The 25622-nt window shown below is 39.3% G+C and overlaps 4 protein-coding genes across 5 annotated transcripts; 2 read left to right on the top strand and 2 right to left on the bottom strand.

Moving 5' to 3' along the window:
- Nucleotides 1-2301: 2301 nt before the first annotated feature.
- Nucleotides 2302-3771, top strand: Sbds (SBDS ribosome maturation factor). The gene is made up of 2 exons (XM_071704551.1): nucleotides 2302-2641; nucleotides 2997-3771. Exons 1-2 carry the CDS (start codon nucleotides 2511-2513, stop codon nucleotides 3625-3627), a joined length of 762 nt encoding a protein of 253 aa, XP_071560652.1. The 5' UTR covers nucleotides 2302-2510; the 3' UTR covers nucleotides 3628-3771.
- LOC139771621 (uncharacterized) lies at nucleotides 3659-7838 on the bottom strand. The gene is made up of 4 exons (XM_071704548.1): nucleotides 7515-7838; nucleotides 6785-7426; nucleotides 4496-4865; nucleotides 3659-4401 (listed from the first exon to the last, which is right to left on the bottom strand). The coding sequence occupies exons 1-4, from the start codon at nucleotides 7577-7579 to the stop codon at nucleotides 4174-4176; spliced, it is 1305 nt and encodes a 434-aa protein (XP_071560649.1). The 5' UTR covers nucleotides 7580-7838; the 3' UTR covers nucleotides 3659-4173.
- Nucleotides 7839-8074: 236 nt separating this feature from the next.
- On the top strand, nucleotides 8075-12156 carry Cdc45 (cell division cycle protein 45). Of its 2 annotated transcripts, none has more exons than XM_071704545.1 (9): nucleotides 8075-8415; nucleotides 9519-9671; nucleotides 9764-9973; nucleotides 10047-10220; nucleotides 10301-10539; nucleotides 10625-10961; nucleotides 11057-11451; nucleotides 11517-11593; nucleotides 11676-12156. In XM_071704545.1, the coding sequence occupies exons 1-9, from the start codon at nucleotides 8365-8367 to the stop codon at nucleotides 11738-11740; spliced, it is 1701 nt and encodes a 566-aa protein (XP_071560646.1). In that variant the 5' UTR covers nucleotides 8075-8364; the 3' UTR covers nucleotides 11741-12156. The 2 variants fall into 2 exon arrangements, with proteins under 2 accessions (XP_071560646.1, XP_071560647.1); XM_071704546.1 differs by having other exon boundaries at nucleotides 8075-8587.
- On the bottom strand, nucleotides 11472-24804 carry LOC139771620 (nucleoredoxin). The gene is made up of 7 exons (XM_071704547.1): nucleotides 24030-24804; nucleotides 14618-14887; nucleotides 13951-14051; nucleotides 13584-13779; nucleotides 13302-13392; nucleotides 13072-13211; nucleotides 11472-12871 (listed from the first exon to the last, which is right to left on the bottom strand). The coding sequence occupies exons 1-7, from the start codon at nucleotides 24534-24536 to the stop codon at nucleotides 12641-12643; spliced, it is 1536 nt and encodes a 511-aa protein (XP_071560648.1). The 5' UTR covers nucleotides 24537-24804; the 3' UTR covers nucleotides 11472-12640.
- Between the last annotated feature and the right edge of the window lie 818 nt (nucleotides 24805-25622).

The raw sequence follows: 25622 nt of genomic DNA, 5'->3' as shown, positions 1-25622 counted from the left end.
TTTTGTTTCGAAATTTTGAAACATACAATGTATATTCGTGTTTTCAAATTCAGGGTTGCACCCAAATTTAATGATTTTACATTTACATGGATTGTTTATGGTTTATGATATTTTTTACGCGAACCTTTTTCATGTAGACAATACAATCAATGTAAATTATTATAAATGGAATAATTGATTAATTAAATTGATTTTTTTTAACTGTATTTTTGCAAAAGTCCTACAAAAATAAAAAGTAGCTTTAAATTAGATTATAGATTAGATCCATTCCAATTTTAATTTATATTTATTAACTGTACAGTATGAAAGATGCTAAATAGATATGCAATATATGTTTAGTTTTTTCACAAGTGTATAAGGTCAGGATCTACAAAACCATTGTTAATTTTTCGTAGTGACTTAAAAATTGTGTCCAAACTAAATAATAGTAACTAAAAATAAAACTGCAAATAAAATATAAATTTACGATATTTTTGATTAAATATAAATGTTCAATGATTCTCTCATAGAGACTCACTGTTTACATGACACGTTAAATATAATTCACAATTCACATTGTATATATGTAAGATGTAAATTATATTATTATATTTTATGTGTAAACACCCAATCTTGACGGTCTTTAATAGTATCTCGTCGGTGCTATAATGTAATGTGTCGTAGCACGTTACCCACTGGAAATATTTGCAAATATACAGCTACGTAGTTCAATATCCATGTTTTCTGCACATAGAGGCGCCAGTGGACGGATTCCACTCAAAACGTAGGCAGGGAGAAGCCTGATGAGAGAGGCCATCCCGGCGTCCCGGCCTTTTTCGTGGAACCGTCGAAAGCCCCTTTACGCTACCGCCAGGACATCCATTGATCCATTTTCGATTTTTGTACTACGTAGCCACGTTCATTTTCCGACACTGCCGATAAAACATAATTTTGGTGCACGTCCGTGCTTATAAATTTTAACTAAAATTTTATCCGATAGAAACCGGTCAACCTATAGAGGCCCTCCACCACCCCCGCCGATTCCGATCGGCGGTCCTCTTTTATTTAGAATCCGTTTTTTTACATTGTTATCATTTATTTTATTTTATTTACAATTTATTTTACAATATGTACAACATTATAAAAGAGTTACATTACAAAGTTGAAAATTAATATCTATATACAATAAAATTACATGCAATATTTCTTCTTGACATAAAATTATATATGCAACATTCGGTATGCGTACAATAAAACGAAATTCTCACAATGTAAAACATGTGGCTATTATGTAACATTTCTTATTATTAAATAACTAGTCCAAAGTCTTTTTAAAAAAATATTATAGAAATGAAACAATTCGAATAAATGGAAACGAATTATTAATTTTATGTAGCTAAGAGATGATACTTACCCCAAGGTTGCTCCGCCGGTGCCCGATGTCTCTCTCGGACCTCCTCCTCCTCTCAGGACGTCAGCTCTCTCCTCCTCCTCCTCCTCCTCCTCTTCCTCCTCCTCCTTCTCCTCTCACCGCACAGGACACTCGCGAGAAACACTCGCGGATAATAAATTACAATCGCGCGCGGACTAATTATCAGTAAAAGTCTTTCTCGCGCGATAATACTGTACGGCACTCCCGTTTATAAAGCCCATGAGAAGAATATTCCGTCAAGTACGCCGTAATATTCTTCAAATAGGCTTTGAAAAAGTCTTTTAGTCCGAGTACTTGTACGGCACTCCCGAAACAAACGCGACGAACCGACTGCGGTTCGTTTGTTCAATTAAATCGGCGGACGGAGGGTACGTTAGCTTCCCCGTCTTTGGACTTTTATCCAAGCAGAACGAGAGTTTTGCTTGGGTAAAATCCTCGTACTGGGTACTGGGCCTTCCCACCTCGCCAAGGTCGTACCCATGGGAAGGAAGTACTTTACTCTTTAATAATAAAAGCAGATAATATAAAATTAAATTATTTAAATATAAGATATTTCCCAAAATATTTTACACATTTTCTAACATGGATTTTTCGTGAAAATTTGAAAGAATCGCGACGCTGATTACCCCGATTCGTTTCGCGTTCATCATCGCGTTACGTTAACGACGACGAAATGTTCGAAGATGTCGGTAACTTGGCGGCGAGACATCACGCGAATCAAGTGGACGGTTAGTAAAGGCACGCAGTTAATTAACAATAATTTATCTTTTTTTTTTACATAAAAACATTCTGATATAAAACATAATATAATATCAAAATAATGTAACGCATGATAGAATTGAGTTTCAACATGTTAATTATTAGTTATTATTTTTTTACATGTCGCCTAGTTGGTACACATCGCACGCGTATCGAACGTATGTATGTGCGTCGTAGTCGTAGCTCGATCGTTTGCAAAATAATGTGCGTTTCCTGGAGCAGTGTGAATAGAATTTAAAAAAAGTACCGTTATCGATCGCGTACGACGCGTACTGCGTACTTCGCATTCGCGTTTGTCGAAAAGCGTATTCAGTCAAACGAGTTCGAGCTCGCTGCGAAAATGTCGAAGATATTTACGCCGACGAATCAAATAAGGCTGACGAACGTAGCCGTTGTTCGTATGAAGAAGGCTGGCAAGCGATTCGAGATCGCGTGCTACAAGAACAAAGTGTTATCTTGGAGAAACAAGCAGTAAGTTCTCTCGTACCGAGATGTGCCCGTTTAACCTAAGAAATTTACGGTTTCCTATATTTACATTAAGTACGTCGAATGTACCACTGTTACATCTCCTCGACAATTGTGAGATTTCGACGTTTACCTTGTTTCTTACTCTGTTCTCTTATCTCTTAGAAGAAATAATACGTTAATTTTTTAAATACTTGAATGTTTATATCTTTAGAAACTTTATGTTTTAATTACCATCCAAAGAAATTATGTCATGTAGTTTATTTTTAGTTTATTATAGTTCAGAACATTCTTTTTATTACCTGTATAACATAGAGTTAAATACGTATCATTTGTTATTTCTTTTGGAAATGTATTTCAGGGAGAAGGACATTGACGAAGTGCTGCAGACACACACAATATTTACCAATGTGTCGAAGGGTCAGGTGGCGAAAAAGGAAGATCTCGTGAAAGCTTTCGAAACCGAAGATCAGACTGAAATCTGCAAGCAGATCCTCGCTAAAGGCGAGCTTCAAGTTTCCGATAAAGAGAGGCATCTGACATTGGAGTCCATGTTCAAAGACATTGCCACGACTGTCGCCAGCAAGTGTATAAATCCAGAGACCAAGCACCCGTATCCGGTTACCATGATCGAGAATGCCATGAAGGAGGAGATACATTTTTCTGTCAAACCTAATCGAAATGCCAAGCAGCAAGCATTAGACGTTATCTCGCAGCTGAAAGAGGTGATGCCCTTGGAACGCGTCCAAATGAGGCTTAGGATTGTCATTCCGGAGAAGGAGGCCAGAAAATTGAAGGATAAAGTCGTTAAACTCGCGACTAAGGTGGAAACGGAGGAATGGGAGAGTGGATCATTAACGATAATCTGCTTAATCGATCCAGGCCAATACAGGGAAATCGATGAATTAATACGATCAGAAACGAAGGGCACCGCTTTAATGGAATTGGTTAACTTGAATGAGGTAGCCGAAGGAGAAGAACTCTTAACATAAATCGCAAATGGAGCTGTTGTATTACTAAAAATTGTTGTTCCCCGGAGAGATTCGTGTTTATTAATTCTAATTTATATTTTTTAAGTATATGTTAACAACTTTGTTACATCTTCATCATTTCTAATAAAGCAATTAGCATTTGTATTTACAAGTTTCATTTAATTATCTACACGCGAGCCATACAACAGTATCTTTATCATGACACTCCTAATGAGAACTGCAATACACGCATCTTATTAAGATTCTAATTAAGAATTGCACACTCTTTCCATTAAACTAATTTTATTTCGTTTAAAAATTGCAACTGTAGATATGTAACGGAATACATATCCATTCCAAAAGTGTATATGATGAATGTCAAGTACGTAGACAAACATTTGATAACAAATAATGGCAACCATATTAGAATGCTTAGTTACTCTATATTTATATTTGTAACTGCTGCATTATATGTAGTATGTGTATTGTGTGTTTGTATAATTATTTATATATTTATGTTAGTGTGCAAAAAGTCAATGCTCTACAAAAATTTGTAAATCAGTCCGTTCACTTCTCCTCCGTCACTTCCGCTCGCGGAATATAAATATTTTCCGTACGTTGATCACATTTGGCCGCGATACGCGATACCGTTAGAAGGAAGTCTGATAATCTATTTAAATACATTTGTGCCTCTTTATCTAGAGCGCCGTCTCGTACTAATGTCGTGATGCTCCTCTCGGCGCGTCTGCATACCGTTCGCGCGACGTGCAGGGAAGCGCAGGCTTTTCCGCCACCCTAGTTTCAAAACATCAGATAGGATTAGCGTTAACAGAAGTAAAAAATACATGTCTACACGTACACAAAAGTATCGTAATATCTAGATAATTACCGGAATGATATAATCCTCGGGAGGAGGAAGCTGATTCGCGTATTCGAGAATCCACTCTTCCAGATCTTTGGTGTGTTTGCTTTCGAAGGACCTGGTCTTCCCAGGCACGGACTTCGATATGGCGTGGCTCAGGTCGACCAAGATCATTTGCACCCTCTTGAGCTTGTCGACGTACGGATGCTCGACCTTCCCGTCGCAGGCAAACTCTCTCGCCAGTCCTATGTAAGACGACAGCTCGTCGGTCGCTCCGAGAGCGTTGAAGATCATGTCGTCCTTCGGCTTTGTGTCCCCGGCGTCCGTGATGGTCAATCCGGAGTCGCCGTCTCGCGAAAACACCGCCACCTCAGCCACGTTCGACGTTGTCTTGCCGCTGCAAGGATGTCATTGTCAGTAAACCAACAATTACATGTTATCTCAATGTGATACTTCTCCTGTGTAACGCACACAGTGCACCGAATCTGTTTGTTATCCAATTAATTACAACATAATGTACTTTACGTTGGAAAGTCCAGGTTTGAACCCTGGCTAGGATGATATTTTTTACAATAAATTCTTTAGTGATTTCAAAAAAGATGATTATATATATATATATATATATATATATATATATATATATATATATATATATATATATATATCCAGTATATATATATCCATTATATATATCCAGTATATATATATATATATCCAGTATATATATATATATAAGTATATATATATATACTGGCATCAAAAGTTACATTGATTGATAAGAACCAAAACCTATATAGTCGAAATATCGTGACAATTATAATTAATAAAGATAGCCAGTTAGGTCGAATAGAAAATCTTTATTCCCAGCAAACATCAAGTAACAGTAAACTTACGTGCGAGTTACAATTTCGTACTCAACAATGTAAATGCAATACAAAAACACATGTGTTATTGTTTGTTGAGTAAGAAATTGTAACTTGCATGTAAAGCGTCGTCTACAATGGCAGCAGGAGTATACAGTAAGACGTAAGCAGTAACTTATTGACTAATGGGATTATTACAATTCAAGAATAATTGACTGTGGTTGGTCAATAGCTTACTGCTTACGTCTTACTGCATACTCCTGCTGCCATTGTAGACGACGCTTAAAGTTTACTGTTACTTGACGTTTGCCGAGTTGTAACGTACATTCCTCGCGCGGTGCACTTTGAGGTTACCAGAGGCATTTAAACGCGTACTTGTGTCTCAAGGATATACACTGCACCCCGCTTTTGTACACGACAGAGGACTTCCTCCACAGGCCCCTGAACAATTCCATCGCGCGTGTGGCTCGCGGTTTAATCGATCCAATTAACGTAATTTCACGTGCAGCCCCTCGACCGTCGACCGTCGACCGTCGATCGCTAGTGACACCGGCGCGAAATCAGCGAGCTAGGAAAAGAACGTTCGTAGATATACAGTCCCGAATGTAGGCCCTACACTGTAGGGACAGATTCCACGTATGCCGTGCGCGAAATCGTATAATAATCGGCGCGAGGCGCGAGGATGAGAAAATAGGAGCAATAGGAGTATTATCGCGTGAGCGAGGATCGCGATATTTCCGACTTGACGACTCTCGCGCGTTCTCTAGAATCTCTCGATGGGGGTCCACGGCGATTCAAGGTATCACATGTCGGAAGCATGTCATTGACTCCGAGGATAAATATACCGCTGGCTCGATATGACGATATGACGCGAATTGTAAAATCCGCGCCGCAGCAGACGTTTGCAAACGTCCGAGAGAAAGGGTCGTTCTGAGGTTTGTTCTTTGTAAATACACTACAAGTCCGTTCTCTGCCGCTGCACTCTACGTTCTACTTCTTGCACTTAAAATAGAATAGGTATACGATTAGACGCTGGAGAGAAAAAGAGAGAAATAGAAACAGCTCGGTTATAGAGAACAAACATTAGGCTTGTTCTTTTTAGCTAAACTTCTTGCACAGTTCATCTTTTCTGTTTTTCTCTTCAACGTAAGAAGAAAAAGAGAAGTTTAGCTAAAAAGGACAGGCCTATTATTTCATATTTTCTCTGCACTCGAAATGAAACAAGCATGTGACTGGACGCGTTGGAGAGAAAAGGAGGAAAGACAAGAAGTAACAGGTTTCTATACTGCTGCTAGATTTCCGAGTTCGGCTATGACACCTTACAACAAAATGACAGCGTACACATAAAAAATCAGCATACACATATAGCCACACTACAGCAAAACAGCTGTATATATGAGGTCAAATATATAATGCTTTATAGGATATACATATTTATAATTTGTTATCATACCGTACATATTTCAATAAGTTCTCCAAAAAACGTATTTTGTCTTCTTTTCTCTTTATCTTCTGCCTCAATGTTTTAATCATCCTCAACATTTGCTTCTGCCGTGGGGTCTTTTCCTGTTTCCTCAAACGTATAAGCGAACTGGCCATGATTTTTCTTGGCTCTCGCATGGTCATCTTGATGGTATCAGCAGCAGCACTTGTACCGGCAGGTTTTGTACTTGGCGATGGAATGGAAGTGCAAAATGTTGAGTCATTTTCTTTCGGTTTCAGTATACTTTTCCACGCAACTGCAGGCACGGTCACAGCAGATGTAGGAACAGGAGTAACGCCAAACTCAATCGCAGAAGTAGTTTCAGACTTAATCAAAGTAGTGCCAGACTTAATTGAACGAATACTGCCAGGCTCAATCTTAGAAGTAACGATAGCAGCAGAAACGGGAGCAGCAACGGGAGGAGAATCCTTAAAAAATACTGAAGGCACAGCAAGATTTTTTAACCGCACGCCGCTGCAGCCTGGTCTGTCCATAAAATCTGTAGTTAAGAAGTGAGCGCTGCAGATTCTGTGGTGTTTCGTCGGTTTAAAATGTTCCCTTCCGATGGCGTTGACCCACAGTTTCAAAATATCTGGACGATTCAACGGAAATCTGAAATATTTACAATTTCTAATTAAAACATAACCTTGATATATTATAAAACTCGAATATTTATTACAAATAATTGCATTCGTCTTACCTGAATAAATGAAAACCATTCATTGTGGTCTTTTTGCATTTCGGAACGCAACAACAGCCTGGCATCTTTCCACAACTTTTACAATTGCAACTTGACAGTTGTAAATATTGGGTATCAACACGCCGGGTGTCACACACGCACCGACACACGCCCGCCGGCTATCACATACGCACTGACACGCGCACCGCCGTTATTTTGTTGTAAAACGTCATGGCCGAATCCGGAAATCCGACCAATTACAGCTTTTTTTTTGTCGTAGTAGTATATAGAAATCTGTGAATTTTATATACATCCATTTAATTTAAAGTGCAGAAAGCACAGCGCGGTGCAAGGCGCCGAGGAACAAACTCGAAGATTGCTCCGGCCTCCGAACGTCGCTGCTCCGAACAGCCCGGACAATACGCCGGTCGCTGGTCCAGTTCGATTCGACTGACGACTGATCGGACTGATCTCGATCCGTCGAGTATCGATATTGACAGCGCGGCACTGTTTACAAGAATTGTTGTGGAAAAAACCATCGGACATCGCGCCGCTGTCGTTTGCAAAATCAGCCGGACTTATCGTCGCTGGTCGCACCTGGTATCCTGGATCGTCACGCACGGGCGACGGCCGTTCTCGGACCGGATCGAATCGCCGAAACTTTGGGAGTCATGGCGGCGTGCGGCGTCGGAAGTAACCTCCTCTCGCCGGCGTCGACGGTGGTCGCGCGATCGTCGCGCGCAACGGTGCGCCGTGTGCCGATCCCGACGGTTTGGATTTTTCGCGCTAAATCGCCCGTTCCGTTCCGTGACCCGCGCGCGAGACCGTCGCGAAACCTGCGATGTTTCGCCTGCCGTAAGACGGTCGCAACATGTTCGTGACGAACCTGGAGAAGGATTTCTACGATGCGATACAAAGAAGCGTGAGTCGACGTCCCGTACTGCCTCGCGGCACCGTCTCCGTATTCCGCGTCCGTCGTATAGGTTACGCCGCGCGATCCACCTGCCTGCACTGTCTCTCGTCTCTCGAGCTCTCTCCGCCAGCTCTCCCGGCTCTTCCGCAACGTTCCGGTCACACTCGTCCTTTCTTTCTACGTAAATCACGCAGTTACACAATTCTGTCTCTATTTTGGGTGATCGGAGTTTACAACTTTGAACACGTGCGAGTCTCTAACCATCATTGATTTTCCTTTGTTTTTTTTAAATAATAAATATCTATTATTAACAAAGTTTTATTTATAATAGACACAAATAGCATGTATATTCTTTGTATGCTTTATAAGAAATAACTCTTCTTTAAATTCGACTATTCTAATTCATAGTTGTATATAATTCTATTTTTCTCTTGGATAAAATAGAAAACTGTATTGTACATGTGACTCTTCTATTAATAATAAATATAACGTAAACCGTGTATCTGTTTGTTATATACCTCACAACAAGTAATTCATTAAATCCACATTTGCATTCGTAATTATAATCATCTTTCTTTTAGATAGTTAGAGAATCGTATCATGCATGATTCCTTTGTTTCTTATTAATAATAAACGTGTTCAGTATCAATAAAATCTGTTTATTAATAATAAGCACAAACAACATATATATTTGCTGCTTTACAACAATAATTCTAATCGTTAAATTTATATTCTTATTCATAGTTGTGTATAATTCTATCTTTCTTTTGGATAAGTAAAAACCTACGTGTGATTCTCTTGTTTATTAATAATAACAAACATATCTGTTTTTCTTACATAATTCTTAAATAATTCTTTATTAAATTTATATTTATATATATTATAATTCTGTCTTTCCTTTAAGTAGTTGGAAAATTGCATCATGTATGTCTTTACTAATAATAAACGTGACACAAATAACATATCCATTCATTGTGTGCTGCAACAAATAATTCTTCGTTAAATTTATATTTTTATATTCATATTTTTTTAAGATTAAAAATTATAGCTTGAGTATTATTCAACTGAAGAATTTTCTATTTCATAGAAATATCTAATCCTTCCTATTTTAGAGATGTTTACTTCTGGTGAACTTCGATGTTGATGCAATCTGTGCCTGTAGGATACTGCAACAACTTTTCAAAAATGATCATATGATATATACTCTTGTACCTGTCCGAGGTATTCAGGATATGATAAGTGCCTTTGACGAAAACTGTGAAGAGGTAGGGACACAAGGGTCTTCAAGATACATTCACATTGAATTGTATGCTTCACTGACAAAAATAATTAATTTAAGAAAATGTTCTCCTTCCAGATAAAGAATGTTGTTATGATAAACTGCGGTGGTACTTTAGATTTGGTAGACTTACTCCGACCAGACGAATCCGTGGTATTTTTTATCCTCGACAGTCATAGGCCTTATGATTTATGCAATATATACTCAGAAAGTCAAATACGTATTCTTGGTAAACCTGATGAAGACAATGAGATCCCAGAATATAATGATATATTCCGAGATGACAGTGTGAGTAACAGATTGTTCCATTTTGTTCAATTCTTATTCTATATCTTCTATAAATCCGTTCAATCATGTACAGTCAGATGAAGAGGACGTGAATGAAGAATCAGACAATGAAAACGAAGGCAGGCAAAGTAAACGGCGAAGATTGAATGAAGAAGACATGGTGAGGAGAAGCGAACGAAGAAAATGGGTTGAAAACAGGGCAACGATTCTTTTCAATTATTTACAATACAGTTACTATGGCAAATCGGTATGCATTATAATTTACGATTTTGATAATAAAGAAATTCTGTTTTACAAGTTTACTGTACATGTTACGTTTTATTGCAGAGCGCGATAGTAGTGTTTGAGATGGCTTGGAATATGTCAAAGGATAATCTAGATATGGCATGGTGGGCCATAGTTGGTTCCACGGAACAATCTATTCTGAGCAAAGTGGAGTCACGAATATCCGTTCTTGAGGAAGGTTCTCTTCAGGCACATGTTTCAAGATTAACGCATAGACAAGGTGTTGATATCGACAAGCAACAACAGCAACAGAGTATTGTTAAAGTTACGTACGATAAAGAGTATCCTTTCACACGTATAATTTGTCCCTGATTCAATACTTAAATTTGACATAGGCTATGTTAATTCCTTATTGATAACGAACAGTCTCCAATTAGCATTGTATCGTCACTGGACTGTTGAAGCCAGTTTGAAGTATTCAATGTCAACTGCGATATCGTTACGTCTATGGTCCATTAGAGGAGAGCAACGTTTGAAGGAAGTTTTAGCCGAAATGGGTTTACCTCTGGTGCAATCCAGACAATTGTTTCGTGCAATGGATCTTACTTTTAGACAAGAATTTAGACAGATGGTTGAAAAATTAGCTGGCAAATATAATGTCAGTAGCATCATCGGCACTAGTTTTACCCTCCAATATGGTTATCGTTTTAAATATTGTGCATCAGATATGGTATATGCTATGTTGGCTTTACTGGACTCGACGGTAAGCAGTCATTAAATACAGTTAATACTTTTAAATATGTTTTTTTAAATATGTTAATACTTTTTCTAACGTATACGTGACCCGTACTTTTACAGACAAAGGACAGACAACCACAACGTTGTTTCTTAGACGCGCTGGACTGTTTGTCACGTACAAAAAAGGATGTTTTGGAAAGTGGCATTGAAAAGGCAAAACTTATGCTTCACAATATCTTTAAAACTGCCCAGAGTGTGTTAGAAGCTAAACAAGTAAAGAATTTCGGTTCCTTTTTATATCTCGGTGTGCCGGATGGAAATATAGATAATTATTTATTTGCACATCCTCATCCTCTGATCATGCTGGCTCAATTTGCCCTCAAAGCGTATGTAAATTCTTCGAGAAACAGACGCGCTTCTGAGTGGCCTCTTGTGGCCTCCGCAGTATTCAATGCAGAGGAAGGATCGTGTCTTCTTGTCGGCATACCGCCAGTTTGCGAGGATCAACCCAGAAGGTAAAATTTATAGACATAAATAAAATATGATTTATATTATTTAACCATGAATTTTGTGGTTACAGTTTATTCGGGAAAGCATTCGAGCAAGCCGCAAAGAATAAAAATTGTTACATTGAGGCAGATTATTTTGACAGTACAAGTAAGTATGAAATAAAATTTTGTGAGCTGGTTGACGTGAATCAGATGGAATTTATTGTATTTAACATTTTTCCTTTTTACAGTAATAAGACTGAAAATCGAAGAAAGACCTAAGTTTCTTGATGCTTTGGCAGCACTCCTTGCGTGATAATCATCATGTATAATTATCAGAGATGGACAATATGACAATTACTTTAATCAAATTTTTAACTAACACGACTATTAAAACAACTCGATACACTTTATTGCTCATGACGTATAGTGCCTTTTTTTTAAAACGCAAGTTCATTGTACAATTTTTAACCAGCGACGGTAGTAGCTTTATAATTGTAAAATATTTAATATATAAATTAGGACTGATATGTGAATCATTAACATCGTGTGAGTGTAATGTGTGTTGTATAAAAAAATGTAGGATACAACAATAAGTGATAAGTGAAAGATTCCAATAATGCTTGTATTAGTAATTTAAGAGACATAAATACTTTTATAAAAAAGAACTTGATGGAGAAACAAAAAGAAACGCAGATACAAATAAAGTCTTTTGCTATATTGGACAATTGATATGATGCTCATCATTGCCTATATGCCTAAGAAAATTTATACAACAAATGTATATACAAATATTGTGTCAAATATTTAAATACCGGCAATGTAAGTACAATGTAGCTCGTATATAAGCTACATAACAATGAATAGGCTATTTTATAAACACAAGAACCTCCAGTGCGCTTACCTGGTATTTATTTAGTAATTTATAATATATTAACGTATTCGTGTGCGTCTTACGTACGTACGTACACTTAAAAATACAATTTGATCGATTTAGTTTTGACTGTGGTATAATACAGATTTTTTGGTTACATTCGCGATGAATTACGTAAGAACAAGTACAGCTTACACGCGAATCTCTCTATATAAAGAACGACGATATCACAGAGACAGGAGAGGAAAAGAAAAAGAGAAAAAGAGGGACTTCTTTGTCTGAACAACTGTTATAAAATTTGACAAGTACAAATTTTGTATGTAATTAACTTTTTGTATGATTTTAGGCCGGCATACGTTCGGTGGTTTTTGATGTTTTATGCACTGCCGCTATTTTATTTATCGGCAGTTTGTTATTGAGAAATCCATCGACGAACTGTTGTACAGAGTCCACAGTAATCTCAGCACCGTACTCCATTACAACATATATCCCTCGCGGAATATCGATAGCAGTTAAAAGAGGTACTGCATCATCCAAACCAATGAATTCGCGAAGAATGTCCGATGTTTCACACTGTGTCAAAAAAATCATTAAATGTCATTAGTTTAGAAACATTTGCAGTTTTACACAAAATATTTACATCTTATAGTTATAAAACTATGGATTCTTATTCTTATAAATATTCAAAAATTACACAAAAGTCATACTAATTAGTTATATTAATTATAATACCTATTTAATTTTATGTCATATGTATATGTATGTACACTTACGTCTAAAGCTATGTAAAACTGCAAAGAATCATCATCAGGCTCATCGTAATTTGGATCATAATCAGGTTGATCCCTTCTATATATTTGTGCAGCTGGCAGCAGTACACTTTCTCCAAATTGAATTTCACAATCGTCTCCCTCTGTAAAACATAGAATATTAACAGTTTAGTTTTCAGCATATTTTATTCTGTTAATTTCTATACATATACATTTTATTTATATCATCTTACCGAAAAACAAGATAATGGCTGGAGCATCATGTAATGATGTAGCATACTTTTCTGTTAGGATATTCACCAGTCTAAAGCTCCAGGGAAAATTCTGAAAATTAGATAAATATAATTATTAGTAAATATAATATTAACAATTAGTTCTGTAATAGTAAAAATTTCACAAGAGGATATTTTATAAATATTTTATAGATTTTTGATCATCTTTAATAATAGCGCCTTTATTTTTCTGGTATTTTATTTGCGACATAATTATATTTGAGAAACTTTTATTCAAATTACCAGTCCCTCTGGATCTTCGATCAATTCAGCGCGTCCATCTAGAGTGATTATATTGTCGCGAGGATCCAGAATGACTAAAGTAGGTATTGCCTGTACGTCGAAAGCTCTTGCCAATTTTCGACGTCTTTCTTCTTGATTAAAAGGTATCCTCAACCAAGGCATTGTTTCGGTGTACGCATTGTAAGAGTCCTCGCTCCTAGAATAAAAACACGCCATTGAAATTCTTTACAAAAGGTACGCAAAGAAAATAAGAAGATAACAGATAAAACAATAATTATATACGGAAAAATTTATCCGTCAAATGAGAGGAACAAATATCTCGAAATGAAATGCGACTTAAAGACAAGAGTGTATTTTGAAAACCTACCTGTCCGAGCTCACGAAAATTACTTCAAAATCGTGGCCTCTCTCCCGGATTCGTTGATACGTATCCACGAGTTGCGGGGTGAATGCTTTACAAGGCGGACACTAAATTAAAAGAACGCAATGTATTAATAAGATGATTTGAATACGTAACATAAATATTTGCACAATCAGGAATATAGAAAAATTAATTAATATAACAAAATCCCCAAATATAACTCAGATTGAATAAAAAAATAAATTCTAGAAAAGATTCTATATTCTTTTATAAATATATAGAATCTAAGGAAGAGCTGGACAAAGACAATATAATTTTTACGAGAAAATACTAGAACTTATAAATAAGAGAATTCTAAGAAAAAATACTAAAATTTATAAATTTAATTTTAATTCTGGTTCATTTACTTTGCAAACTATAAATATTAGCAAAATTTTACTAGTATTTTATACAAAGAGCGTGAGATTATTTAATTTATCTGTCACCGTTTCGCTGAAGACGGCTCAAATTAAGTAAAGCCAAAACGTATACGGTTTATAACTTTGTGTTGAGTTAATTATAAGTTACATAACGTTAACTCACGCACAACTAACCGTGTTTGACTCTCAAAGTTAAGCCCACTTTGTTCTTTGTTAATTATTAATTTATAATTCACTTGGGTATCATTGCTCACCCAATGTGCACTGAAGTAAACCCCTTTGAAGCAGTGGCGGAGCTCCTCGTGCAACATAGGCTCGTTGCTGTCGCGGGCGCCGCACGGTAGGAGAGGTCCATCCTCGAGGGCAGCTTTCGGATGCGGAGGTCTCCAAGGGAATTCCGCGCCGGTGGGATCGGCGATAGTTCGCTCGACACCTCCTCTTGTCACAACCGACCCGTTGGACGCCTCCAGTAAAATCAACGTCGGCACGCCCGCCTTTATCCGATACCTTCGAGTCAGTCTGGTCTGGAAAAAATTAATACATTGCGAATGATATACTCGAATAGCAACGATTAAAAGCAAATTGAATGTTCTCGGGAGACCCGCTTAAGCTTCGAATATCGAAACCTTCGAAGCAAATCACCAGCCCTAATTTTTACGTTCAGCGCGACTCATATGTTCATTTCTATCAATGCAGATTAACTTTAACTTACTTTTTGTCTTTCTCTAGTTCTAAGGATTAGAGGAAGATAAACAGCAAGTTACACTGAGATTTAAAGTTAATCTACATTGGTAGAAATAAACGTCAGAGGTTTAATTACGAAACCTTTTATTTTGTCGAGAATCTCGCGCGTAATACCATCGTATGTATATATGCGGTTTTAATTAACGTGATGCAGGAAGGAAGGAAATAATGGTCTCGCTCAATAGCACCAATAAACAAGACGAACTAAAAGCGTATTTCTCCAGAGACCTTCTGCGGGAATAAGCGCGAACAGCTGCAGTCGGAGCTGCTGTTAACGATGCAAGCGATATTACCGTACAGATAATATTACTCGAGGTATAATAAGGATAATGGAATAAGAGCTGCACGTGGAAGCCAATTACCGACGAAAATATACCGATGCACAGTTTACTGTATCGTATGCGTTGATCTTGTTTCTCTCAGCAATTCGATAAATAACAAACAGATTTTCCATTATCTTTATTTATTATTATATAATTGTAATATTTTACAATGTAATGTTCGCAACATCGTAATGGAATATATTGTACGCTTTTTTAAAAGTTATTTTGCAGTGCAAATCACGATTTCAGATTCTTTATATTGCGCAAAATTGACTCGTTATTTATTCTAGTAATTCAATTATTTGTTTAAAGGAAGGAAGGGAAGAGGGCAATTTTTCACCAGCTTTCTTTGTACATATATTTCTATAAAAGAAATATATACAGAAAAAATATATTTGAATTAAAATAGGATATATATGTGAATAGTTTCTGCATTGATAATGGGCGATTTTTCGGCTAAATTAATTTATCTGTACTATTTTGTTAATATGGATAAAATAATCAATTTTTTATTGCTTAATATATGGATAGAAAGATTATATCAGAAACAACGGATTATATTTAAAAAATTTCTTTAAACAATTCTGTCAGTTGAATTAATCGCCGATTAAATTAATCGGAGTTTGGTGGAAGTCGCGTTTAATGCATGAATTTGTTTGCATATTTGGAGCGCGTGTTTCCAGTCGGAAATATTCGTGCGTCACAACTGTTGATTATTCGCTGTCTATATAATCTAATTTTTTCTTTTTGTTTTGTTAAACGATAAAAAATAAATCGTTCTATCTGTGTTGAAACAGTGTAGGTATTACCTGATTAGTTAATTAACTGATTAGATTAATCGGAGTTCGGAAAAACCTGGGACACCCTAAATATTATAATTTCATCTCTTTATATGAGAATGTACGTGTTTTTTTTCTCAGTCTTCTAATTTTATTTAACAGAATACAAACGCGTCTTTTTCAGAACGAAACGTGATATCTCAGAATACATTTCCAGTTTCTCCGTCGACGAAACTCGCTGACGCAGCTTCTCGTCATAATCGTCGATCGGGTGTCATAATTCGAGCGAGAGGAGAATCCACGCGCGCGCGCGCGCATCCGTACCGAGTCTAAACCTTCCAATCTACCCCTGAAACTGCATTAAGTTGGCCGACCCTCTTCTGGAACATTCGGAGCCCCTCGTCCCGATGTCCCGATATCTCGAGGGAGGATCGGTCGGGATTTCTCGTATCGCGCGGGATGCCCCGTTACGGGTTACGACGCGCATAAAGGGTGAGAGGAGAAGAGGGGACACAGAGAGGGTGAGATAGAAGAGGCGTAAGGCGAGAGAGAAGGGCCTCGTAGGTAGCGAACACGATGGATCGCACTGTACGTTATCGCGAGTATAATACTTTTACCGGGCGGGAGAAAGGAGAGGGAGAAAGAGAGAGAGAGAGAGAGAAGGGCGCGGAAGGGTAGGAGGGCGGCGCGGAGGCGCGTCCCTTCATATATTTCCCGCTCCCGCGTCACGTGGTGGTGCTTTCGCGCTCGCCCTCGCTCCGAGTCTCTCGAGCGGTCGATAACGCGTGCGTCCTCCCTTGGCCGTGTTGCTACCGTTCAGTGAACGACGTTGCTATCGTTATTTCCCTCGCTCAGCTTTGTACACCGGGCACCGTCATAAACGCTCGCCCCTTATTAGACGAACACTCGCCCGCCTGTTTCCAGTACTCGACGACGAAACGGAATCGCTCGAGAGGATTGAAGGTTGAAAGTTCACTCGAAACGTTCGAAACTGTTAAAAGTTTAATATTAGTCCTTTGTTCAATTTGATAATTTATTCGACATGAAACATTCCCGCTTATTCTCTATAGTCTTCTTCTATATTGTATATATATCTTCTTTTCTATAGTTTTCTTCTCTCTATATATATCTTCTTTTATATATCTTCAAGATCTCGACGAAATAATTGCTTTCCACGGATGCATATCTTAATCCACAGATATCTGAACACGTGTATGTGTATTCCAAAGTGTACACGCGGGAATATGTCTTACATATAAATACTTCACACGTGGTCAAGGCATTTACGACCCCCGTAAATTACGGCCCCCGTGTGTACGTCTAATAACGGTCGAGCGAGCATTTATGACGTCCAGTGTACATTCCCTGCCATCACGACATCGCACTCTACGTGTCTTCATCTCCGTTTCTCTCCCTCTCTTCCTCTCCATCCCTTTTTCACCGTCCTGCATCTCGCGTTCTCTCGTCGCAGGCAGGCTTTTCCCTTTCGTTCGCTGCCGACAAAATCGCCACGACTCGCGAGTGGAAGCGAGCAACCGACCTAAAAAAGAACTCGAGGGGGATGAGAGAAAGAAAGACGAGACGGAGAGATCACTTTTGGTTCGCACGCGTTCAATCGTCTCCCCCTCGCCGCCCTTTCGTTTATACAGAGACCGCAAGGTCTCTATAGTCCGACGCCTCTGCCGTGCGCGTTCAACTACAGCCGTCGCGACGATAGCCGCGTGCTTCTCCCTTCAGACTCCCTCTCGGTTATCCACGGGCGCTGCTCATAAGCAATGTCCGTAGATAAGCGAATGTCGCGTGTAGGCTGCTCATTGCGACGGCGTAGGATTTACGGTTTTCTTTTTTGCACGCCGCTGTTACACCGCAAACGAGATCCTTAAATTCCCTTCCGCTGCTGAAGCGATAATAAATCCGGGATGTTCGAAAGAGAGGGAAAGGAATTCATATCCCTTGGTGATCGTTATCGATAAGCGCGATTGTTATCGAGTATAGCTCGAAACGATCAGCGACCGAGTGTACTCGACGTCGGAAGCGCGATTTCGCGTGACGTTCATAACTGACGACGTGTTAAGTACTTGTTGAAATGATCTACCGCGGGATCTTCAACCACCCGTCGCGTTCCGGGTGGATTTCCTCTTTCCAGCCCTCGGTTGAGGATTTAATCAGCGTAGGACAGGTTTGGACACGCTAATCGGAATTTATACAGATCGAAATCTTTCCAATTATCTATCGCTGTCGACGGATGAAAGAAAACCGCTTTGAATTGATACGTTACGAGACTATTAATAATCCACGAAGAGTATTCGATTATAAGGGAGCTAGACAACGCAGTCGCCGTGAAAGGTTGATACACCGACGATCGCGTGGCTCAAAGTTCCTCGTCGCGAGATTCGTTTTTTCCCCTGCAAACACAGGGACGGCTTTTCGTGTGAGCAACCTGTGCATTCACCACTTTCCCTTTGACCACGGGCTAACAGACCATGCACAATTCATAGGCATGCACGGGGTTGAAAAAAAGGGAACGGAACAAAATGTAAAGGGAAACCGCGACATGTAGCAGCGATAAGATTTCACTTATTTACGAACACGTGCGCATTCGATATTCCAGAATCAGGCAATTCTTTTTAATACGTGTTTTTTTTAATAATAATTATATTAAGGTTTATGTTTGAACAATGATCAATTGGCTAGACCAATAAAATCATTGACGGGGTAAAAGCAGTGACTTGTAATTAATATATCATGTATACTTTTAAGTTTATTAATATAATATTAAACTTGCATTTACATTAGATACTAATTGACAATAGATATTAATAACATGGTGATAGATATTAATGACATGGCAATTTACATTCGTTACACATGTTAGTCATTACCATTACACGTAACAATACATATTAATTATCTTCTATCACGCTGCTCATATATGTACATATATATACATATAATCAATGTATAATTGTAAGTAAAAAATAACATTTATCGCCTCCATGGTTTTTTTTTATTTTCGAGAACCGAAGTCCTTATCAAAATCAATACCAGACTTGTAATTATTCTCTTGACATTATCGCGGTCTTATTGCCTTGTAAGTTGAAAAATGGAGAAAACAATTTGATCGTATTAACGTCAACGTAATAATGCTTCTCGATTTGTTTCAACCATTTGCTAATACAGATATTCATTAACAAGATATATAATTTCCGATCAATACACAAGGAGTATATTAATTACACCATTAATGGTAACCAATTAACAATTGTACAGTAGCAAATGGAAGATTAATCTCGTATCTAACGGGAGATTAATCTATCACGCGCTCAAATGGAATGATGGATCTAGGGAAATGAACCGCGAGAGAGGGAGGTGGGGGAGAGAAAGAGAAAGAGAGAACTACCTGTCAGCCAATCTACACGATAACTGAATTAGCGAATTTCGAACAATCAGTACAAACAGTCTAATGTACACACTAATATATCTCTCCGCAAGAGAAACCGCAATGTTTGAATTAGCATTTCGGCGGATCGCTTTGTTGATTATACCACGTATAAACAACGAGTACCTGCAACTCGTCGCGACGCGTAAAAGAGTTCACGGTGCGGTCTCGCTTCGCGTGTACTCGGCGCGAGACACTCTTGATTACGTTACGTTATATTGACGTACATCCGTCAAATTGGATACAATCCAGATCTATTAAATACACTCTAGCCTCGAATATTTTAAACAGTTTACAAGATGTTTATAAAAAGATTGCCTACGCAAAATCTCAGATGTACCGCCGTGTTTTTCAGCTGCGGGTCTCTTTATTATACCCGAGAGATGGACTGCGTATAATAAAGATTCGGTCGACTTCACTAAAAACGTCCCTTTGTCTTTTTTCCAGCGTACAGAATTAAACAGCTTCGTGACTTCAAACTTCGAGCTGTAGTTTTGCAAAGTTCATTCAGAATTAAATGGACCGTGCAGAATCCGCGATTTACACGATTATTACGCCTCTTCACGTCCAATTGCAGCCGCGTAAATATAGATCAAATTATATTGAATCATCGACGACGACATTATTTCAAGTCGAGAGCCGATTTCTCCGATTAAAATTTAAAATATAATTAAAAGCGAGAGGAGAGACAATGTGAAATTTCATGGCTCTCGTTTCGCACTTTCGGGCATTCCGACACGAAACGGTGCTCGCGCTTCATCCTTCATCTTTCACGAACAATCTCGTATGCACGAGCTCGCGCGAACGAAAAGAAACATACTTACACCGCGCAAGTTCATCTCCGTCCCTCCGTCGATTCCTTTCATTATCGCGTGGAACGGACGAGAACGCTATTTGAGGAAGATATGGGTCGACCATCCGTCCGGAATAGAGGCCTCGTTGATTCAACCCCTTTTATTTTTTCACGGAGTGACTTTCTCGTTAGTGTTGCTCGCGGATAAAGACGCGCCGGTTTCCTTACGAGGTGATTTAAAAAAAGAAACGTCCGAGAGCTATGAGCAACCTCGCTGATTAAAACGTCGAAGCGACGGATCTCCTAGACATGCATTCGTCAACCGTGCAGCCGAGAGTCTTCTCCCGTGAAGAAGATGAAGAAGCTAAGAAGCACCGAAAATGCACAGGCGCGAAAAAGGCGAATGACCGATTCGACGTTGATAAGCGACGCGAGATAAGTCACGCGTGTCTCTTCGCGATCTCATTGATCGAGGCTTAAAATGCGTGCGAGTGCTTAAATAAAATAGAATTGACATATCGAAGCATTTAGGGTGTAGTAAATGGAATAGGAAACAATTTTGAATTATCTATTCTGGAATTAAATAATAAAATAAATAGTTACCTAATATATAAATTATATAGATATTAGATAATTATATATGTATAAATTATATTTAATTTATAAAATTAATTTTCCGTCGCATGTGCATGTGACAAGTAGGTACCGTTACAAAAGAACAAACGATATTTTTCTCTGAACATAAGAGATAAATGATTCGCTGTACATGATTTAATTTTGAATAAACAGTTTCAATCGCGTTGTCGCGTTTATTTTAATATGTACTTTGCGTAACCAGCACGATAAGTCACCCCAAATAAAATCGCTCTTTAATTTTTCTTAAGTCATAATCTTCAATTAGCCCCGTTCCTCTTATTCGACGAAACTATCGCAAAGCACTCGCGATTACGACGAGACTCTCTCAAAAGTGATTTAAGTGTGGAATTAATGAGCGAGAACCAATCGCGATGCTACTTGACGGTGATTACGATTCATCGTTACAATTGAAGCCTCCTCGCAATTGAAGCAGTTTAAATGTATACATTATATCCTGTGTATACATCTCTATTATAAACATCAATGAGCCTAAAGCACCCTGGCTGGATAAAATACAAAGTGCTCCAGCGTTTCCCTTAGTAACGTTCAAACATCTCAAATAATCTCCGCGCTTAATGTGACGTGATATATTCCGCACATTACGGTTAAGTATAAACTGAAATGTTTAATATAACACGGTTAAACAACGTCCACGTAAAAAGCTAGCTAAATAAATCTCACCTTGAGAAATATTTCGGAACGTGCTCGCGCAAAAATCCGATTAGTGTTGCTCGTTTTGCAAGCAACGTTTTCGAGAAAATCCTCATTGAGAGAAAACCGACGTTTAATTTCCATAAAGATATACAATATCGCTCCGCTTGTGAAGTTACGCTTTCTGCGCGCCGCGCGCCGGCTATTGTCAAATATTCACCGCTCTCTAATTTTTCGAGTGGCCCTCGGGCGAAGACTGCGAAGAGAAGTTCGAGATACGATGTGCATTAGTGGATAGCACGCACAACAAAACACTTGGCTATACTACCTGAAGCACCACTCCTCCTCCCCGAGCCCATTCACACGCGAGCCCATTCTTACAAGCTGCACTTTCGCAATTTTCTTTGTCGCAGTATTTTCCCCGTACCTCCGCATCGTATCGACGATAATGCACATATCGTCGGGAACGGTAAATGTTAAAAAAGATCGCGCGGGCGAATAATACGCGTCTCGAATGGACGGAGCGTGCATGGCATGGCATGCATGCATGCATGCATGCATGCGACCGATTTTCCTCCCTCCGCCTGCTGGCGCGTTCGCGCAAATAACATTCGGACCTTAAATAGCGCGACTGTGTGTTCGAAAGGGTTTAAAACGCCTGTGGCTGGAAATGAAAAACGGAGGTCGTTGAGCGTTGTCGCCCCCAGTCGGAATGATATTCCACATGCGTGTGTTGCATGCATTTCCCAAAATCGCCGCCTATGGCGATGTTTACGATATAGAAACGTTCTGGCAAATTCGTCTGTCTATCTCTCTGTCTTTTTCTCTCTATCTCTATCTCTCTCTTTCGCTCTCTCTGTCGTTTTATTCGTGTAATAGATTGGCGCAATTAGAAACTCGTTATCTGCATTTTTATCTCATTATCTCTGATCACCGTACATATCAATCGCAAATACTGTAAACTGAGAAAAACGGTCTTTTATTCAATCTTGAAGGACTTCTCTCGCGAATTAAATATTGAAGATGTAAATGAGCAACGAAACTTTTTATCTTTTATGTAGTTAGTTTTAGCGGTAATCCAAATTCTACTTTTCAAGATACCTGATATTTATATGACGATTAAGAGCTTGCAAGAAATGACATTCACAAAATATTCGTTGTAAAAAAGATATCTTCAAATACTTGGTCTTTTCTAATGGTCGAATGATTCGAATCATTTGCCTTTCGAATTTAAACCTTTCGGATCTTTCGAACCTAAAATACGATTGTTCCAAAACTGATTCAAGTAAAAATAGCAAAGCTACAAAAAGCTATAAAAAGAGTGAAGAAATAAAAACTTATTACTCACATTCTTGTTTGCGGTAAATACTACTATCTTTGTTGCAATTTTCGTTAATATCTGATGAACTGATGTGAGCATATTAACGAAAATTGCAGTTATTGTCGCAGACTGCGAATCGATCAAACAACTCGATCATTGATCCCGTTTATAATGAGCTGCTCGAACTGCTTTTACTTCGATAATACACGATAATTAAATCTATCCGACTGTGAGACTAATTGTAAGATCGTCAACACATGCTCGTTTTACTTATTTTGAAAAAGACACGTATATTGAACCTAGACCTTCGCAAGAGAAACGTATGTGCAAATTCTGCTCCTACAGAAAAGCTGCAAGTTGATTAGCTATCGTACGGCTTTTAGCCAATCAATTTGTTGATTTTTCGTAAAAATAGAATTTGCGCACAACGTTTATCTTGCGAATGAATTCAAGAATCAGGCTCCAGAGAGCACTTTTATATTCATATCTCAGAGGCAAACTTTAATACCTTTATCCTTATGTTAATCAAAACGCCAAAATCTACTTAAGCGAATTACATAAATTTTATTTTACCGAACCATAGAAAAAAAGTTATAAAGGCTTTAAAGCAAAAGAGAATTTTTATGTATAGCCAAACTTTGAAAGTTTTTGCTCGGGTCTCCCAGACAAAATGGTAATAGAGTCAGGCCTAGAGTTAAAACTTCAAGGTTTTCTTCAAACACCATTGTTAATAGTCTAGTCGGAAGCGTTTGAAATATTAACAATAAGTATTATAGTAAATGAGAAAGTTCCGACGGAACGGAAATGTGACTACATGCGAAACACCACGTGGCGGTCACAACATCGGCGATCTTTAAAGGCAGAGAAACTCAGGTGGGTGGTCCAGAAGAAAAAGGGATACCGGGAAAAAAAGATGAGAAAGCGTGGAAAAAAAATGCAAAACGGCATCACGCCGTGCGGAAAACGGTCCTTTCGCTTACTTTTCTCTCGTAATCGCGGTTCGGCACGGCGAGCCAAGGTAAATCGGCTACGTGGGCGCGGAAGCTCTCGTCGAAGTCGAGCACGTCGGTCACGTTGCTCCAGAGCACCACGTGCACCACCTCCAGTCTCTTCCTCTTCTCGCCGCCGCTGCCATTGCCGCCGGCGCCCCCGCCGCCGCCGCCGCCGGTGCCGCTGCCACTGTTGACACCGTTGACACTCGTGTAGAGCTCGACCAGCTGGCGGGTGAAGTCGTCGCAGGTCGCGCCGGGATTCACGAAGCTGAAGTACATGCCGACGATCTCGCAGGCCGGCCGGCCGTCCTCGTGGACGAGCGTGGCGGCCGCCGAGTCGATCGACATCCTCGTGTCGTTAACGTGATTGCAACGCGCGAGCTGCTTGCCGAAGAGCCGGTGCTGCCAGCAGAGCGGCTTGCCGGCCGCCGTCGACGGGGCCTTCCTCGCGGCACTCGCCGCGGATACCTGTTCGCTGACGCACCGTTCGGCCATCGCTCTGCGACGCGACTGGACTGGAGTACCGGACCGAAGACTAAACTCACTAAACCCGTCGCCTCTTGCTCCGCTCGCCGGCGGCGGGCGGCGGCGACGCGCGCCGACGAGGAGCGAGGAGCCCTTTTCGGACGGAGGGCGGTGGAGGGGTTTGGACGTACGCTGCCAGCAGACGCCGGACGTCGCGCTCACGCTCCTGCGACGCTGCACCACATGTCCATCGAGCGAACGCAACACCGACGCGAACGGCGAAAGCGGAACGCAGACTGAATTCGCTGAATTCGTATTCGTATTATGCCGACATGCAACATGCAATGCGCGCGGCGCGGCGCGGCGCGGCGCGACGACACCGCGCGAGACCGGTGCGGTGGAGCATCGGAAACGACGGAAACGCGCATCCGAAACTACCGAAACCGGCTTCGGCGGCATCGAGTCGTAGATGGTTCGCGCTTCCATTTTGGAGCGAGATATACCTGTATTTCTATATACACCTCTTTTAACGTATTTAATATTAATGTCTTCTGTTCTTGGCTGAGAAATATCAAAGTGTCATCAACTCTTATCATTCTCTGTTGTTACACGTAATTCAAAAATGCTTTACCACATTTATTCTTTCGAAATATAATTTAAATTGTAGGTATATCTCGATATGCGTGCGCGTTCAAATCAATATATTTCATTACAACTGTGTCGATTGTAGCCTTTTCCTCATTATGTTTATGTCCTTAAATTTTTGCTATGACAAAGATGCATTGTACAAAGTTGCACGTATAGCGAAATTTGTCAAAATAAGACACTTTACAGAAGCGTGCTGTTACAAATCGGCAAACATTAAGAGAATCTGCTAACGGAACATAATGACAGTAGTGTTACTGTAGAAATCGAGTAGAATTCGTCATTTCAAAACAATTTAAGCAATATATTCCATTTAAATAATCATTAATCGTTAAGTGATAAATCTTGCTCAGCTTCTGCTATCTGCTGTCAGATTATCTCGACGGGATCTGCTGACATAACATGAGTTTAATGCGTACGCAGCTGGTGTCGATCTGGCCACGATATTCTGCTGAGAATCTGTCGACAAGC

This window comes from Temnothorax nylanderi, unplaced genomic scaffold (assembly GCF_030848795.1).
Source record: "Temnothorax nylanderi isolate EJ_2023f unplaced genomic scaffold, tnyl_v1.0 TNYL_tig0041_pilon, whole genome shotgun sequence".
NCBI classification, from domain to species: domain Eukaryota; kingdom Metazoa; phylum Arthropoda; class Insecta; order Hymenoptera; family Formicidae; genus Temnothorax; species Temnothorax nylanderi.
This window is presented reverse-complemented; position numbering and strand designations above follow the sequence as displayed.

What these genes read in the sequence shown, in the direction of transcription:
- Sbds (XM_071704551.1), top strand. Translation starts at nt 2,511, where the DNA reads ATGTCGAAGATATTTACGCCGACGAATCAAATAAGGCTGACGAACGTA. An exon ending in TTATCTTGGAGAAACAAGCA is followed by an intron (nt 2,642 to 2,996) that starts GTAAGTTCTCTC and finishes AATGTATTTCAG; the next exon opens with GGAGAAGGACATTGACGAAG.
- LOC139771620 (XM_071704547.1), bottom strand. Translation starts at nt 24,536, where the DNA reads ATGGCCGAACGGTGCGTCAGCGAACAGGTATCCGCGGCGAGTGCCGCG. An exon ending in TTTACTTCAGTGCACATTGG is followed by an intron (nt 14,052 to 14,617) that starts GTGAGCAATGAT and finishes CTTTTAATTTAG; the next exon opens with TGTCCGCCTTGTAAAGCATT. An exon ending in ATTTTCGTGAGCTCGGACAG is followed by an intron (nt 13,780 to 13,950) that starts GTAGGTTTTCAA and finishes TTTTTATTCTAG; the next exon opens with GAGCGAGGACTCTTACAATG.
- Cdc45 (XM_071704545.1), top strand. Translation starts at nt 8,365, where the DNA reads ATGTTCGTGACGAACCTGGAGAAGGATTTCTACGATGCGATACAAAGA. An exon ending in TGCGAGGATCAACCCAGAAG is followed by an intron (nt 11,452 to 11,516) that starts GTAAAATTTATA and finishes TTGTGGTTACAG; the next exon opens with TTTATTCGGGAAAGCATTCG. An exon ending in AGATTATTTTGACAGTACAA is followed by an intron (nt 11,594 to 11,675) that starts GTAAGTATGAAA and finishes TCCTTTTTACAG; the next exon opens with TAATAAGACTGAAAATCGAA.
- LOC139771621 (XM_071704548.1), bottom strand. Translation starts at nt 7,579, where the DNA reads ATGCCAGGCTGTTGTTGCGTTCCGAAATGCAAAAAGACCACAATGAAT. An exon ending in AATGGTTTTCATTTATTCAG is followed by an intron (nt 7,427 to 7,514) that starts GTAAGACGAATG and finishes TAAATATTTCAG; the next exon opens with ATTTCCGTTGAATCGTCCAG. An exon ending in AACTTATTGAAATATGTACG is followed by an intron (nt 4,866 to 6,784) that starts GTATGATAACAA and finishes ACATCCTTGCAG; the next exon opens with CGGCAAGACAACGTCGAACG.